Source organism: Oenanthe melanoleuca, chromosome 3 (genome assembly GCF_029582105.1).
Source record: "Oenanthe melanoleuca isolate GR-GAL-2019-014 chromosome 3, OMel1.0, whole genome shotgun sequence".
Classification (NCBI taxonomy): domain Eukaryota; kingdom Metazoa; phylum Chordata; class Aves; order Passeriformes; family Muscicapidae; genus Oenanthe; species Oenanthe melanoleuca.
This window is the reverse complement of record NC_079336.1, coordinates 82,019,770-82,037,855: the sequence shown is the minus strand read 5'-3', so window position 1 is coordinate 82,037,855 and position 18,086 is coordinate 82,019,770. Positions and strand designations below refer to the sequence as shown.

General features: G+C 42.6%; 1 protein-coding gene across 1 annotated transcript; it reads left to right on the top strand.

Moving 5' to 3' along the window:
* Positions 1-18: 18 nt before the first annotated feature.
* SUPT7L (SPT7 like, STAGA complex subunit gamma) lies at positions 19-17,567 on the top strand. Its single transcript, XM_056487466.1, has 5 exons — positions 19-101; positions 302-958; positions 7,598-7,922; positions 9,278-9,515; positions 12,400-17,567. The coding sequence occupies exons 2-5, from the start codon at positions 546-548 to the stop codon at positions 12,660-12,662; spliced, it is 1,239 nt and encodes a 412-aa protein (XP_056343441.1). The 5' UTR covers positions 19-101; positions 302-545; the 3' UTR covers positions 12,663-17,567.
* Positions 17,568-18,086: the final 519 nt, after the last annotated feature.

Sequence of the window (18,086 nt, the reverse complement as noted above, 5' to 3'; positions counted from 1 at the left end):
TGCTCCGGGCTGGAGGAGCGCGGGTGGCGGCGGAGCCGCTGTCGGCGGCGGACCGGGACGCAGTTCCGGCTGGGCGGCCGGCAGCCGAGCGGAGCAGAGGGGTAGGAGGGCAGGCGGGGCCGGGCGGCCGCGGGCCGGGGAGGGAAAGGGCGAGTGGCGGGCGAAGCGAGCGCGGCTCCCGGGGTTTCTCCACGCCGCGGGTCCCGCTCGGCGAGGCCCAGGTGGGCCCACGGCAGCCCTTGTTACACACAAACAATTTCCGTCTGACGAGTGCGTTTGTTTCTGTCCCGTGTCCCCTCAGGAAAAGCTGCGATGAGATCTGTAAGCTGTAGGAGTGGCACCCTGATGCTGTCGAGGACACTGCGCTGCTCAGCGAGGCACTGAGCGACGCCTGCTTGGCATCCATCACCTGAGTTGGTTGGAGCGGCATCCCAGCTCCAGTGTCTGTCGCTGCCCAAAGTGTTTTTCCCTGCGACACGGACCTTTGTACCCGCAGCACTTGGTAGCCTTGTTCTGGGCCCTGAGCAGGACACACCTGTGTAAAAATGCTGCGGTACTGGGGCGAGATCCCGGTTTCCTCCAGCCAGGCCAACCGCAGCTCCTTTGACCTGCTGCAGCGCGAGTTCCGTACTGTGGAAGTGCAGGACCCGCCGCTGCACCAGCCGTCCGCCAACAAACCCCGTCCCACCACCATGCTGGACATCCCCTCCGAGCCCTGCAGCCTCACCATCCACACCATCCAGCTCATCCAGCACAACCGCCGCCTGCGCAGCCTCATCGCCGCCGCTCAGGCCCAGAGCCAGCAGCAAGCAGAGGGCATAAAATCCGAGGAGAACGAACCTCTGCCGTCTTGCCCGGCCTCCCCGCCTCTCCCTGACGACCTGCTTCCTCTGGATAGCAAAACCCCCAAAATGCCATTTCAGCTGAGGCACAGTGACCCAGAGAGTGATTTCTACAGGTGTGTTGGTATCTATTTAGGTTGGTTCTTGGCTGAAGGAAAGCTGAGTGCTTTAAAATATATATGTAGTTTCATCAATTCCCTTAGGCTGAAGGGTCAAGCAGTTCTATGTAAAGTACAAAACAGGCTTTAGAAAGGAAATGCTTGGATCTTTCCTGTGTGAATAACATGCACGTGGTTTGCTTTTGCTTCCTGTCTTTAAAATGTGGATGTGTGGTGCTGATTTCTGTCTTATTGGTGCTGCACTGAATGCATGTGCATGGTTTTGTTGGTGGTATTTCGACAGTTTTAGTTACAGGATGTGAAGTCACTTCTATTTGGGTCACTTACAACTGAAGTTGTGTTACTGTAATTGAAAACCCAGAAAACACAGGTTTGGCTGTTCAGGTGTAGGTTCTGAAATGATGGTTTGATAATGTATTTATAAGATTTCAGTGGCCAAGTCACTGTGACACAGTGACTATCCCATTCCACCCAGTTTGGTGGTCTACCAGTCAGAGCTTGAAATGAATACAAGCAAAGGGAATTCTTACCTCTGCTGCTGGCTCCACCAGCTGGAGAAAATGTAAAGATGATTTGTGCTGCTTCTGCCTGTGCTGCCAGCCTTTGATGAATAGTATTGCCACCACTGCCTGTCTATCCCTTTGGCAGGCACTAATTTCACAAGGAGAGGTTGCATTTCTTGGAAGATCTTACAATACTTTGTAGGTTATGTGCATTTAAATTAAGGGATTAATCCTTGCTACTGTGTGCACTAATGAACATTTTGAGGGATAACACATTTTTAATATGGGTAATATACATCAACGAAATTTATCAGTTAAGTGCCACTGAGATCTTTAATGGTCTGAGGTTTTATAAAATGCATTTTATGGAAAGATGTTGCATTTGAATAGAGTCTCTCTGAGCAGTGGAGTGATTCTTTAGTGCTGTTTCTGGAGGAGCACCATCATCCTTCTCAGAAGCTACAAAGTAGTTAGCAGAAAGTGGTGAAGGGAAATACAGTCGTGTGAGAGTAGTCAGGGCCTGTGACTCCTGCACTGTGGCCCTGTGGTTTGTAGAACTGAGGAGTGTTCTGTTCTGTCCTCCACAGTGGCTTCAGCATGGAGTTAAGTTTTCTATGGCTCTGGCCATGTTTTGAGGGCTGCTTTGTCGTTCTGTTTTCCTTCCGAGTTTCTGGGGTCGGGGTAAAGAAATGTTATTTAGTGGTCAGCCACGTGGGGGAGTGTAAGGACTACGTTGTGGAAACTGGAGAGACAGTTTTGAAATTAAATGTTTTGAGGCTGACAGAGTGGATTTATAATGAGCTGCAGTGTATTCTAGAATTTAATTGTGTGCTTGCTAACCCAAACACATTTATGCTTTTCCAGGGGAAAGACTTTGCGTTTTTTGTTGCATGTTTGTTTTTAACAGTTTTGAGACACATGAATTAACAATAGCAGCTGTTCTATAAGTGCTGTTCTAAGAGCAGAAATGAAGTTCTGTGATTTGCTGTTGCTTCTGAGTGTGTAAAATCAAATTAAAGGTAGAACGTTCTTCCCCCTGATAAAACATGGTAGTGCTTAATTCTATGTTGCCATCTGAAGTACAGTTGTCAGAATTACAGTATTTGGGTAAATCCATATTTTAATTCCCAATTTTTTTGGTCAGTAGCCTGCGTCTGAGAAATAGTGTATAGGGTGGTTAGAGTAGCCAGCCTGGATCAGATCACAGGTTTAGTTAATGTAGGCCTGTCCTCTTCTGTTTCCCTGTTACTCATTTTCATTCTTTGACACACTGTCCCCCTGTCTTTTATTTTGTTATCTCCTGAATCTGTTTTGGTTTTCCTCTGCCCTGCCCTGTATGTGTAACCCCTATCTAATTGTATGATGAGGAAGAGACAGAGCTTAATTTATGGCTATTTGTGAGTTGATTTGGTCTTATCAGTCCCCCAAAGTCTATACTAAAAATGATTTTATAATCACTGCATTATTCCTCTGCTACAGTTTTCCAGACTGTTTGTAAATATGTTAAAAAAACATGATAAAAAGTATGTTGATTCTGGCACAGATTCCCCAGGGAAGTCCTGGGCTCCAGAGTGTAGATATGTGATCTATTGCTTGTTGATAGATTTGGAGGGCTCTGGTACATTTGTGAAGCAGGCTTTATAGTTAAAAAAAAGCTCTCTGGGTTCTTTCTGAGCTAACATATTTACTTGTGTGTCCTCTATTCTTTGAATTTCCCTGATGCACCAAAATGTGTACATGCTTCCCAGCCTGCAGTTTTCCACGTCTTCTGAAGGTATTAAAGGAGAATATTTTCACATTTTCTGTCTTCTGGTCCTCTTGGGCCATGGCAGTTTAAACCAAGAGGTGACTCACCACAGCTATTCAGCTATTTCATCCTTGCATTCCTTTAGTATTCTTGGATGAAGTACCATCTGGTTCTGGTGATGTTACAGTTCTTGGAATGCACAATAAGGGATTAACGTTTGGTTTTGCCTGGTGTGGAAATAGAAAAGAAGCTTAAAGTGTAATTGATGAAGAATGAGTAAGGAACTGTAGACTTGAAACTACCATTTTGACAGGAGACTCTTACCATATAACACCTGCTAGCTTTTCCATCTTCCCTGCTCTTCCTCAGATTAGCATGCATCCATCTTCAAAAGAAGCATGACCTACTCTTGTGCCTCTTCTTGTGTGTGCATGGCTGGGTTCTTAACAGATTTCTCAGTCATTTGGTCATTTGCATTCCTGGACACATTGGATTGCACTGAAAGGTAATCTGTAAACAAAATTGGGAGCTTGCAGTGGGAAGACAGCTCTTGGCAGAAGGACTTGTAGTGAAGAAGTGTCTGTACAGAAGTAGAGGAGTACATGTCAGTGGGATAGCAGTTTTAATGTAGGGAAGGATTTAGAGCAGTGATAATTAAAGTGGACAGAAGACACTTTCCCTGATGATCTAAGTGCTTTGGCTTAGCTCGTTTCTAAGCTGACTGGTCTAGGTTATGCCACTGGGACCCAATTTATTTTTGCCATTATCTATTGAGCAACTTCTTTTCGTATGTCTGGAGCCTTCTGTAAGCATAGCAAAGGTATTTAAAAAGAGACCTAGGATGAGGTATAAAAAGGCTCTTTCCTGAAAGAAAACAACTTTCTGGTTTGAGTTAGTGTGCTGTGTTCTTTGGTGCTTTCTCTGACTAGTGTATCTTGTTTTACAATGTTCTCCTTTACTGCTTTGGGAAAATGGCTCTAAAGCAGCCTTGTTGCAGCTCATTTGGTAGAAATTCAACTTCACACCATAATGTTTCATCAAATTGTCCTGTTCATAGGAAAAACAGCCCTCCCTCCATCTGCTGCTGGCTTATGCTCACCTAGGAGGGAGCAGGCCACTTCAATCCATTCGGCTGCTTGAACCTCAGCTGCCAATCCTTGTTCTGATTTAGCCTGTCCCCTGAAGACAGTTACATGAGAAAGGAGCCATGAGCTCCTAAGAAAAGCAGCCCTAGAGGACAGGAGCTTGAAGGAACAGATTTGTGCTGCCTTTGTGGGGTGGCTCATTGTCATTTAACTGACTGACACAGAAAGGGGACCTTTTGTGAGTTCTGAAAACTGACTAAATCAGAAAATAAGTCTGGTTGGTATAAATGGACACTATTTTCATGTCTTCTGTTGTGAAGCTCTGCATGCTTTTGGTAGTGGTAGGAGAAGGCTGGCCTTTGGGTCTAATGAATTTGTAGCCTGACAGGTAGATTTCTGTCTGGACCATCATCTAGTGTTGGTGATCCATATATAAAATATATAGCACTCTGTTAGAAATACAGAATTGAAGAGTGGCAAGTTGGCCAGTGTTTGTGATAAATTCCATACTATACATTCTGTAGAGGAGATTGCCTCCACGTCATAGGCCTAATTCCCTGTCCTGTTAATCTCTGGTGACAGAACTTCAGGGATTAAACCACTCATGTTTGCTTGCACATATATGACTGAGTCTTTCAGGAAAAGAGCTGAGTGCTGCAGAGGGTGGCATTCTGTGTAATTATAATACCTGGATTGGAGCTTTTTTGGTGCTGAGTATCTGGATGAAATCTAAGACAAATGCTCTTTAGCTATGATCATCAGGGAAAAGAAGAAATTTGCTTGTCCTCTTTGGGAAAGCTTGACATTAGATAACTGCTTTCATCATAAATGTGTCTATATGACTATTTTTGTTCATGTGTATTCTTGCCAGAAGGTACCTGGAAGTTAAAGGAGATGAAGAAAAATTATCTTCTTTGTTGGTTTCTATTAACATCTACAACAACATTTCAATTTTTGCTCTCTGCTCTGGCTTTTAATCATATTTCTCTGTTTATTATGAGAAACAGGAAAACAAGAGAAGAAAAACAAAACCAAATTGATTTGCCTTACCAATAGCAAGAGATGGAGATTTGGATTTGAGTAGAGTACCTGAAATGTCTTTCCTCCCTGTCTTTAATTGATTAGATTTCAAGTTGATTATGTGCCTTCCAGCATAGTGACCTAGCTGCATTTTAATGCTCACAATTAGTTTCTTTTCTTCCAGGAGTTTAAAAGAGACACAGTATTGTCTGCTGCTTCTGAGCAGTGATTTGCATTACTGAATGGTTGTTTTACTCTACTTTGCAAGGTGGCTAAGTATCCTGCTTGGGATTGCCAAAACCTGTGTCATTTAAGTTTTTCCACATTGTTTTTAGTGAATGTTTTTGTATTAATAGTTGCCTGACATTCAGTTTTGGTAGCATAAGGTGGTCTCTACTGCTGGCTGCTGGACAGCTGGGTATGTCCTTTATATAAAATAGAGATTATTTTTCATAGGCATGAATTTTAAGGATTGCTTTCTGGTTGATTTTCTTTGATGGTTGTTTATTTCTATTATAAACTCTTGGTCTTGGTGTTGTGAGAGACATATGGCTGTTTGTGAACTTCAGAATTCTGCTGCTGAGGTGGAGGGGGAGTGAGGGAGATGTAAAAATAGAGTGGGTGACACTTGGTTTATAAAGAAACTGAGGATCTTTTAATTCATCTTGTCAAGGTGCCTGCTGTCTTCTTTGCAAAGTAGTTACATAACTGAGTAGCAATTGGGATGCTAGTCATTTTCCATCAGTTAATAACTGGGATGAATCCATGACCTGAGATTCACATACTGTTCTTAATATCTACTTAGGAATGTGATCATATGCCACTCTTGATATACTGTGATTCCCCCTTTATTTGAATAATCAGGGAGTGTTGCATTGGCATTCTTAAAAATGAATAATTTTCATCCTGATAGCTCCAAGTTTCACCTTCCTTTTCACTCCGCTTATTTACAGCTGTGCTTCAGTGGTTTTACTGCTGTGTTTTCTGAGGATCAGGGGAAGCTGAGGCTCTGTGGCCCAGCTCCTGAGTGGGACTGAAGGGTACTTCATAAATTATTGGAGAGACAGAGTAGTGAGGATTTTATCAAGCCATCAATACTGGCTGTGTGCTGTTAAATCAGGTCCTTCTGCTGGAAAGAGTCTGTGGTGATACACAGATAATCTAGGGCAACAGCAAGGAGAATCTCCGGGTGCCATGTGGAAGATGTTGGGAGAAATTGATCAGAAACAAACGAAGAGTGAAATTGTTAGCTCAGTTCTGCCCCTGGTGCTGAATGGAGTGTAAAATACTGTATGAGTGTCATACTTAGCAGTAATGGAATTTGATTCTTTGACATCAGCTTTTGAAGTCCATGTTACTGATATGGGCAAATAGATTACGTGCACTTAATTGTAAGTTGAGAAATCTGGTAGATATATGTTTCCCTATCAGAGGCATTGCCTTAACTCCTCTGGGGAATATCTATTTTTTAACTCATGTAATGAAAAATTTGGTTGGCTGACTATAAGTGAATGATGTTTGGAGTGCTCATGTCAGTTTCTCCATCTCCTCCATCCTGTCTATTCACTCCTTCCTGCTTAGCAACAGAGGACGCAGGTCTTAAACCCAAGACCAGTTAATGGTGCTTTATGGCCAAACTTCTCCAGGCCCCCTCCCAGGGCCTGGTGTTCACATCTTAGATTGCATATGGGGATACTTCTTTCTGTGTTGTGCTTTGTGACTACTGGGGGCAGAGAAACAGTCTTTTTGGCTACAGTGTACCTCTATGAAATGCATGCGTGTCCCATTTCTTGCTTTTTTTATGTATGTCTTTTGCTTTAGAAATTCCAACCTTGTCTATCCCAGAAGCCTTTGTATCTGACTATTAGGCCTGTGACATCAGAGATAATAAGGAAAAGCAATGTAATTAACTGAGAGGGGAAGTTATTTGCATTCATGTTATTTAAAATGCCTTTTTTTTGTTTGTGTCAAGGACCCATTTCATTCACATCTCCAGGAGAAAAGCTCTTGGGTGGGAAGGGAGATACTTAAGGGTTCAGAAAATTTGCATCCCACATTCATGAATCACCCAAAGAATCTTGTGGCATTAGAAGGGAAAAAGAAACTTAGAAGTGGTGGTTTGGAGGGAGAGGAAGAAGGAAAAGCAGATAAACATTTATTAGGTATTGAGCCCCAAACCCCTGCTCTCCCTTTGTACATCATCACCTTATTATTGACATTATCTCTTCAACTGACACAGTCCTTCAGAGTTTTGAAAGCGTGCTGCTTTTCTGTTTTTTAGAGGGAAGGGGGAGCCAGTGACAGAGCTGAGCTGGTCCTCCTGCCGGCAGCTCCTGTACCAGTCCATGGCCACCATCCTGGCGCACACGGGCTTCGAGTGCGCCAACGAGAGCGTGCTGGAGACGCTGACGGACATCGCCCACGAGTACTGCCTCAAGTTCACCAAGCTGCTGCGCTTCGCCGTGGACCGGGAGGCTCGCCTCGGCCACACCCCCTTCCCTGACGTCATGGAGCAGGTCTTCCACGAGGTGGGCATTGGCAGCGTGCTCTCGCTGCAGAAGTTCTGGCAGCACCGCATTAAGGACTATCACAGCTACATGCTTCAGGTGAGAAGGGCTTTAGGGACCTGGTGGCACCGAGAAATGTACCCCCAGTGCAGCTGCTTATTCCTGGGGCACCTCCTGAGTCTTACTGAGGGGAAATCTGACTGGAACACCTCCTGGGTATGGAGAGGAGTCTTCAAGGGGAAGAGAACAGGAACTTTTTGACTGTAAGACAGAGCCCTTTATTTGTCTTCCTAGTGAGACTGAAGATGTTCTGAATTTAAGAAGAGTTCCCCAGCTCTTGAATTACCCAGTAAAAATTATCAAGTAGAGGTAAAATCAGAAGTGACTGATGAACTGAATTTTCTCCTTTAGTGGGATATTTGGCTGGTTAACATTTTGGAAATCATGTAAGCAGACATAAATTTCTAGGCTGTAGAGTGGTTTCTGTTCACTTAAGCAAGGAGTGACTTCCTTAGGCTTTAGGAGTGTAGTGTAGTACTTTGCTGATCTGAGTTGTCACACAGGTGCTGCCGTCTTCTTATATTAAAAAAACATCCTAAAATGTTGTCTTTGTTAGAAACATTTCTGCTCAAAATACCAGTTTTGGTCGTTTTTGTTCAAATGTTTTTGTTCAGATGTTGTGTCCCTTTGGAATCTGGGTTTTCTGCATCATTCTGCTGCTGCAGTTCACTCTCCCCCTGCAGCTGATCATTGTCTTAACATTCATTGTTCTTTATCCAGGACCGAGGTCCACAGTAGCCCCTTTATTTGGAAGTATGTCTAGAAAGGGGAAATAGGCTTTGCTATTCTTTTTCCTCCTTGCTTCTGCTGTTAAAAAGTCTTGCAGTTTTCCTGAGCACATGTCACCAACTGTTGGGCTTTAGTTGTATAAACAAGTGTTTGTTGGAAACAGATTAAATCTGAAATGTTTAAATTTAATTGTTTACTGTTGTTCAGTTTCTAAAAGTACAGGGTCAGGCTTTGCCCAGTGGTGACTACAGGGCTGTTGAAGATCCAAGGTGCTTGGTTTTTAATGCTGGGATGAATTTGTTACTGGAGGATGGGGACAGTCTCATAGGTAAAACAAAAGAGTAAGACTGAGACACTTTTCTGTTGTTTCGTGCTCTGTTTAAATTCTGAGCCTCATCATCTCTGTTTATAAAATAAAGGCGTTCATATTTATCAGTCAGATGTTAGTGGATTAAACCTCTTATTAAAGTCCCTTGTTACAGCACAGAAAGTGCACTTAAAGGGAAAAATGTCTCTTGTGTAGCTGGTAAGCTGTTTACTTGTTCATTCAGGTCAGATGTTAATAATGTTCAGGGAACAGAGTGCACTGCAATGTAATTGCCATCAAAGCCTCTGAAGTCACTCTCACCTTTCTGTCCTCTTTTGCACCTGCTGATCTTTGACAGGTTAGCAAGCAGCTCTCTGAAGAATATGAGAAGATTGTCAACCCTGAAAAGGCAGCAGAAGACACAAAACCTGTGAAGATTAAGGAGGAACCTGTTAGTGATATTACTTTCCCCATAAGTGAAGAGCTGGAAGGAGATCTGGCTTCTGGTGACCAGTCTTTGCCTGTTGGAGTTCTTGGAGCTCAAAGTGAGCGCTTCTCTGCCAACCTGGAAGTAGAAGCTTCCCCACAGACTTCAGGTAAGGGTTCCTTGCTTCTCCTGGAAACAGTTGTTGGGCAGTTCCATGTGATCTTGTTTCCGCTGGGTAGGTTTGGATTTGTGTCCAGAGATTCATATTCCTGCAAACTTGAAAGCTGTGTTCCTTACATAGTTTAGGCACTGAAAGAATTCTGGACATATGGATGGTATTTGGTGCTGTCCTCCATATTCAGAAGTTACCCTGGTAATGACAGTCAGTGTTTTATGAAAGCTTAGCAGTGACTTGTGTGAAATGGGCTCCTGGGAATCCCTCCTAGCATCTCTACCCCAAAGCCTTGGCTGAGGCCATGGAAAGTGAAATGATGACTAAATTAGTGGGGTTATGGAGACTGCACTCTTTTCCTATAGTGCCATCCCTTGATGGCATTGAAGCACACTGGTGGCAGGCATGGGAGAATCTGCTATGGCTATGCCAGCTCTATATCTATATAGAAGTTTCATTCTCTTCACTGGTGAAGCTGAACATCCTGGAATGAAAAAGAGGCAGTTTTTATTTTACATGGAACCATCTGAACTCTGGAAGTCCCTGCAATAATAAGTGTTTCACTTAAAAATCTGGTTAAAAACCAATGAAGCTTGTCCCCCTATTAACCTTAAGTAGCATATATAGTGAGGTTAGAGTATACCTCCGAGTCAGTTAGGTTTTTTGCATTGTGATGAGTTTTAAAAAACATAAATCCATCTAATGTTTTTTTTCTGAAAGCTATACTGTGTTCCTTTCTGATATGTGAAGTGTTTGCAATTTTGTGGGAGAAGGAACAGCAGATTCCTCTGGCCCATCCAGGGTTGTGAGTAATTCATCTGGAAGACTTTGTATTAGCATCCACCACTTGAGACCCAGAGGTTAGCACGCTAGCTGTATATTAAATGCCTCTTGCTTCTCTGATACAGAATTGATGTTTTCTAATTAAGAATACAAGTGCTCTGTTCCTCCCTGAAAATCCCTCTTCACTTCATAAGAGCCTTTGGAAATCTCGTCTGTGAGAAGTTCCAGTCAGACTTGGGCAGGCTGGAGAGTTGTAATATCCTAAGGAGCAAGAAAAAGCTGCTGCAGTTAGAACACTGCCATCTCAAAATGCAGGTGTGAGGCCTGCAGGGAGGGCAGTGGGGCTTCAGTGTCTGAGGGCAAAACTCTCATTACAGCCTTCCATGTTCTTCCTGTGTTTTTGTGGGTGTCTGACATTTCAGTTGTGAGCTGGCTGCTTACTTTCATTGCAGATGGAGAAATGGAGGCAAAATTGTTCCTTGTTCCTCCACCTCTCAGGATAACATGAAGATTAGCTTATTTGTGAAGTACTTTGAAGTTAAAGTGCTTTGAAGATGAAACATCCTGTGTTGATGCTTAAGTGCTTTTAGTCATTAGTGACACTCTTAGTGACAGGTGACAGAGCTGAAAGGAATAAGGCTTAGTGATGAAGAGCAATTGATGAAGGAAAGACACAGTTTAGTTTTGTGAGCACCTTTGATTATTATGTAGACTGGAGCTGTAACTGTGGAACCAATAGCATTTTAATGATGTGTCCATTGTTGTTGAGGGGGATGCATTTACTTATGATTAACATAGGAATGACTTCCATTAAGGCAACTGAGCTAATATAGGCTGTGTTATTAAAAAGGTCTCATAAACCTAAGCTGATCTGGAAAAGATTCCTGACTTCTTCAGAAAGGAGAGTTTTTGGCACAGACACATGTTGGAACATTTGTTCTCTTTGTAATTTCTACTAATAACAGCCTGTTGTTACTAGTGTATTGATTATAGGGAATGGGCATAGCTTTGGCTCAGTACAAGAGCTTTGGTTGGGCTTTCAAGCTGCAGCCATGCTCTTTGAGACATGAAGTTTGGAAAACTTACTAAAAATGGTTTCCTATTTTGTTTGTTTTTTTTAGTGGGTCTTTCTTGTTTTGTTTTATCTTGGTTTATTTTTTTTTTTTTTTTCCGGTTGGTTGAATTGTTGGTTTTTTTTTTTTTTCTTTTTTTCTAATTTTCCACATGAACTTAACCCCACACAAGAGAGAGATTTCACAGTTTATTCAGTTCTGGTCTGTTTATGCCAAGGAGACCAAATTAGTATATTTTTAATGGGATTTTTGTCTCACTTTAAACTTAAACAGAAATAATGCAGTCTGTAATTACTTCTCCTGGGGAGAAAACATTTGCTATTACCAAGAAATATGGTTTGGTAATCTTGTAGAGAAAATCCTCCATCAGTGCTCAGATTGCACACTAGTCCAGAAATGTTTTATACAAAAGTGAGGTGGGGGGAGCTGTTTCCCAGCAGGGCATCTGTGAGGTTGAGCCAAAAGGATTTCTTTCTGTTCTGCAGAAAGATGGGATGGGACCTGTGGGTGTTGAGTAGAAGGAGGGAGGCAGGTGGCTGACTGCAGCTTTGATGTCCCTGCATTTCAGTGCTGAAAGTGGTATTTGGGACTGCTCACCTCACCTCCCCTGCAGAAGGCCAGGATGTCTGACAGTTGCAGGGACCTCATTATGACTTCTGGACTGCCTTGAAGTCCTCCTCATGCTGGGTCTAGTCCATGTGCTGTTGGTGTACTCCTTGCTGCTGGGACACTCCTTCTGGAGAGTGATGTGAAGTTGTTTCTCATGGAGAAAATCACATGGAGGCTAACAGTGAAAGGATACCATCAGATTTTTTTGAGTGGTGATTGCAGGGCTATTAATAAATCAGCAGATATCTTTCACAGATCACAGTGCTTGATGTGTTTTGTTTGTTTTCCCCCAACATAGTTAACCTGTGGCTTTGTTTTTGCTCCATCTTTACCTTCAGTGCTGTCCATTGTATCTGTGTGCTGTTTGTGATTTATCTTTTTACTCGGTTACTACTGTGTGCTTTTTCCTTCTCTAGGGGCTGAGGTGAATGCTTCCCCACTGTGGAACTTGGCACAGGTGAAAATGGAGCCACAGGAAAATGAGGAGGCTAATGTACATGGCCACGGGGTCCTGGGCAGTGATGTCTTTGAGGAGCCAATGTCAGGCATGAGTGAAGCTGGGATGCCACAAAGCCCCAATGGCTCTGAGAGCAGCTACGGTTCTCATTCTGCTGACAGCCTGATGGGATCCTCACCTGTCTTCAACCAGCGCTGCAAGAAAAAGATGAAGAAGATGTGAAAAGGAGCAGTCTTTTTATTTAGTCCTGATAGTGTGAAACAGACACTTGAAAGGAACTAGTAGAGCACTGTGATGATTCCAACACAGGGCCAGCCCTGGTCTGTGAGGAACCTGCATAAAATTACTATGAGAGGTTTGATGTGCAGCTGCCCTCTTTGCTGGCTTCTGTACTCCATCCTGATTCATGAGACTGAAAATCACCTTTTACATTTGATGGTGGCATGGCTTGCTTTGGCAGGTTAAAGAGGAATGTGCCAGTGAAAAGTAGTTGTGAGCAGATTTCCTAAGTTACAGAACCATTGAATAGTTTGGTTTAAAGGGACCTTGTGGCACTTCTACTCCAGCCTCCTGCTCAGATCTCATCCGGGTAGAGCAGGTTGTTAAGGGCTTTGTCCATCTGAGTTTTGAGTATCTACAAGGGTGGTGATGCCAAATCTCTCTGGGCAACATTTTCCTGTATTTGGCAACTCTCACAGTAAGAAAAAGAATATGTTTGCATCTAGTTGGAATTTCCCATGTTTCAGCTTGTGTTCACTGCCTCTTGTTCTGTCATTGTTCTGAGAAGAGTCTGACTGCCTTCTCTGACCCAGTTATTAAGGGATTATATACAATGAGATCTCTTTTTATCCTTTTCTTAAGTGTGGAGAAACTACGCTGCCTGAGTTCTCCTTACTCGTCCTGTGCTCCAGCCCCCAAACCAGCTCTGTGACCTTCCACTGAAATTGCTGCAGTGCTCTTGTAAGGAGGAGCACAAAAATGGATGCCATCCTCCAAAAACTATCTAGCAATTGCTGAATAAAGAGGAATAATAATTTCCCTCAGTGTGTTGGCTACCTTCTTGCTGGCTGTTGTGGGTCCCAAGTCAGGGTATTTAGCAGAGCCATGGCTGCTGCTGCTGCTGATGTAGCAGAGGCACTGTAGTGTGGTCTCACAGTGCCATTAGCCAGCTCCCTCAGTGCCTTCACCTTCAGCCTGCAATGGGCCTAAGTTCTCACTCACTCAGTTGTCCTCTGCTGTAGGCAGTGCTTTATTCCTGCATGCTGCTAGAAGGCTCGAGGACCTGGCAGGTCTTAAAGCAGAATTTCTTTGAAAGCAGCTGAAAAAGGTGGTGTGTGCATGAGCCTGAAAGTGTAGAAGGCATCCTTTGTTACCATATTGCTTGCATTGTTGAACAGTAAACCATATTTTCTTTAATCTTTTTTGGCTTCCAGTGTATTTAAAGAAGCCCTTCCTCTTATTTCTTACCAGTTTCAACCCCAGCTGAGCTTTGGCTTTCCTAATTGTCTCTGCCTACTTGGGCTGTGTCTCTGTATCTCAGCCCATCCTCACTTCCACTTGTGTATCTTTCTGTTTGTGTTTGAGATCAGTCAGGAGTTCCTCAGTCATCTGTGCTGGCCTTCTGTCATGCCTGCTGTAATTTCTCCTTGTCAGAAAGGACTGTTTTTTTACTTTGAGAAGGCTGTCTTTGAAGATAAAGCAGCACACTTGTGTTCCTTTGGGCAGCCAGGACAGGATTTCCCTTGTGAAATTCTGCTGAGACATTCTTTGAATAAACCAAAACATGTTGACCTAAAGGTACAGGACTCTGTCTTGCACACATTTCTCAGGATTTTGAATGTCACAATTCTATGTCAGCCGAGACATTCACATTCTGCACCAATTCTTCCTTGTTAGAAACAAGACCAGCAGAGCTTACTCCCTAGTTGATTACTTGATCATCTGTTCAGGGAAGTTGATGTGGTTTTCTGGAGAGAATGAAACAGCTTTTACTAATGGTGTGAGCCTATACTGGCAATGCAGGCTTTTCCTTTGGTGCCGTTGGATTGAGTGCAGCAACTTCAGGCTGGCTGAGCTTTCATATTCAAGGTTGTTATCTTGACAACTTAGTCTGAAACAGAATCTATTTTGCTGCTTGCTTTTATGGCCCAGATGACTGATGGCATTTTTTTTTGTTCTTCACAATCCTCAGTTGATCAACTCGGTCTTTAACTTGATTCAGTGTGTCTCTCTCTCAAAAGAGCTAGAATGAACATGAATCAAGAATGAACAGCCACTTAAACTGGCTTTATACCTGTAACCCTTTGGGATGGTTGAGGGAAATTTACCAAACCTACCATTTATCTTTACAATTGCAGGTTTATCTTTTGAAAGTATGAGCTTCAGGGATAGTATTTTTGTTTCTGTGTAACATGCCTGGCCTTAATTCTTTTTTCCTAACTGTTTTTCTCTTCCACTTTCTATAAAGTGGAATTCAAACATAAAATTCCTCAATGTCTAATAAGAATGCGTGACCATAGGCTTTTATGGACAATGGAGTTTAAATTGTCCATCAGAGTTATAAAAGTCTCTCCTGGGGGGTAAATTCTCACTGTTTTAAGCCTAGTCAGTAGTAGAAGAGCATACCAGGAAATCTTTATTTTGATTCCCCCTGAGTAACCATTAGCCAGGCTGCAATGTCCCTGTTTTCTGAGCTGTAAAAAAGAATAGTAATATTTGCCTTTTAGAAGTGTGTTTGAGATTTAGTAACTCTGCAAGAAAAAGGCACAGTAATTATTCTGAGAGTTTTGTGAGAGCTGCAAGCTTTTATTTCACTTGGAATAATTCCACTTTTATTCAGATGGACTGTTGCTGACTAGAGAATACTTAGGTCACTATGTGTCCTATATGACACAGATTTTAAGCAAAACTGCTCATCACAAAGGAGTGCAGCACAACACTGCTGTTCAACTGCCCAGGTACAAGGAAGGAATTTGGGGTGGTACCTTCTCACTCAGCTTTAGATGTCTGCATCTTAACTTGTTCCTTTGGGCCACACTTGTAGCTGAAGAGAAATAATCATTCTTGGATCACTGTCTTTTTGGCCTTGAGGTAGAAGTATAAAGCAGGCTGAATGAATGGCATTTTTAGAAATGTCTGTTTTTCCTTTCTGTGCCCACTAAGTGAATTCAACTTGACTACCTCAGCTGAAGACATCCACACTGTCAGTGTATGAGTTAAGTGATGTGACCTAAGCCTTTCCTGGATGGGAATCAGAGACTTCCTCCTGCTGGGCCAGTGCTTTTTCTCTTCTGCACATTTACTAGAGCTTGCTGTTCAAATGGTAGTACAGGGCTAAGAGCAGGCTGCTCATCTCAGCTAAAACAGCAGATCCAGAATGTGCCAGGATGGGGCCTTGAGGCTCAGCCTGATTTGCCCCTTGTGTCTTTGACACTATGTGAGAACACCTGTCATTGGGCCTTTCTCTGTAGGTGCTTTGCAAACTGGTTCTTGTAGTAGTGTTCTTGCAGCCAGGGCACTTAAGCTAAGTCCATTGCACTATTTTTGGGAGCCACCTGACAGAGTGACTGCTGCCAGCATCGCTTGCTCATTTGCAAGATTTCAAGTGGGCTAAAAATGAAAATCTAGTGTTCTCCAGGGCTTTGGTTAAACCTCCTAAGAGTTAATCTTAAGTGCTTTCTCTGTATTATTCATGTGCAGATGTTCTGTCTTAACTTCTGTGATTTTTTTTTTCCACATCCCTTTCCCACACCCATTTCACCCTGTAACACACACTCTGCAACGAGCCAAGCCTGAGTGCTTCAAGTGTATTTGAATACAGTGCATATCCACTGTCTTTTGAGTCAGCTGTGTTGTTGCAGTGTAAGGGAGAAGTGCTATTGATTCTCTTTGGGATGCATATTTATGCAGAGGTGAGGAACCCATCAACATTGCTTATACACTTAAAAAAGATGGCAGAGTAATAGCTGTACATCCTGTTCCCCCACTGTGCTAAGGGTTGCAGCTGACTTTTGTGTGCTGGATGTTTTCCTTTTATGCAGGTGGAAACTTTACCTTCTGGGTGAGCCCTTCACCTCTGAACATTTATGGTTCTTAGATTTACAGTGGTGTTCATCATGCATGAAATAGTGAAATTTAAAAACTAGCTCACAAAGTCAGACACAGAGAATATGATCTTTTGATGAATCAAATAAGATTTTGCTAGGTGTTAATGCAGCCTTGGGCAACTAGTAAGGTGTGTTCATTGAGCATGTAATCCCCAAATTTTAAACCACAGTGAGATTATGCAGTGGGTTGGAATGAAGCTCTGCTCTCATAGTTGCTGTTTCTTGCTGATGGCTGGTGAAGCACTCTGCTGACCCACCTACTTCAACAGTCTGCAGTTTTTACACTTCTTTTCATCTTTCTCCTTTCTCTTTCCAAAAGTAGGTGGATGAAAAATGGCAATATTGAGTATTGACCATGTCCATATCCAGTAGCATTGATGTCCTACAGTGATTTATTTTGCCATGATTGAAATTGGTAGGAACTTTGATATCAATTTGGAGAGCAAGATCTGTAAATTACTTGGCTTTTGAAGTGTTTTGCATAGGAATCATACAGGATTGTAGTTGAGAGAGTGCTGTGTGTCATATTCCTTTTCCCCTCTAGCAATACCTTTTTATTCCTTTTGAAGAGTTTTGCCTGGTATCCAGTGTATAAATGGCAGTGTAGCAACTTATGTGTACAGCTTTATGTCACACTATGCTACCTAGTGATTTAATTCCAAGGCCATCCATGCTAATTTGGATATGCATAATGCTGTGCAGAAAGAGAGATGTTTCCTGCATAGAAATGTACAATTTAAAAAGAAAACAGGAAAATAAGATTAAGTAGGGTAGGTAAGGCCAATCTGATTATTTGCTTAGTTCTGAGACTAATGCACATGTTATGTGTGAAAGATGTTTTACTTAAAATGTTTTTGTACATGCATGTGAAAGAAATATGTAACTTTGCTTTGTGTTTATATGGAACAAAATTACTTGGAAGTATTTCAGGGTTGGGGTTTTTTCCCTTGCTCTCCTGGAGCGAGTTGCTTTGTAATTTCTATGAAAATAAATAAAACTATTCAGAAATAAAAATTCTAAAGGTGGTGTGTGTATTTTTTGGCTTGCTTTGGAGTATGATGCTGTGAACACAAAAGCTGTTCTTGGGGTTCTGTTTACCCTTATATGGGATCTGGAGGAGACCTTTTGCAGGCCTGAATAAGGTACTGGGATGATGTATGTGTTAATGTCACAGCCAGGAAGATAAGAAATGTTATTCAAGGATGTGGCCAGGGAAAATGGAACTCTTATTTTGCACAGGTGCCAGTGCTACTGAGCCCTGAAGTGATATTAGAACCACAGTGCCACTATTGGTATTCATCCAGCATAAGCAAGTGCTGCTTCTGGGGCAACTACTTATATATACTTCTACTACTTATATTAACAGACTACCTAGGAGCCCTGCTCCAAGCCGTGTGCGTTGCTCTTTTATGTGCTGGTCTACTTATATTACATTCTGCATTTATTTATTTATTTCCAAACTGGGGAACTGCTTTGGACTGCAGTGAATGAGCACAGTGTGCTTTCCCCTCTGCTCTGTCGTGGTAGGGCTGAGGTTTGA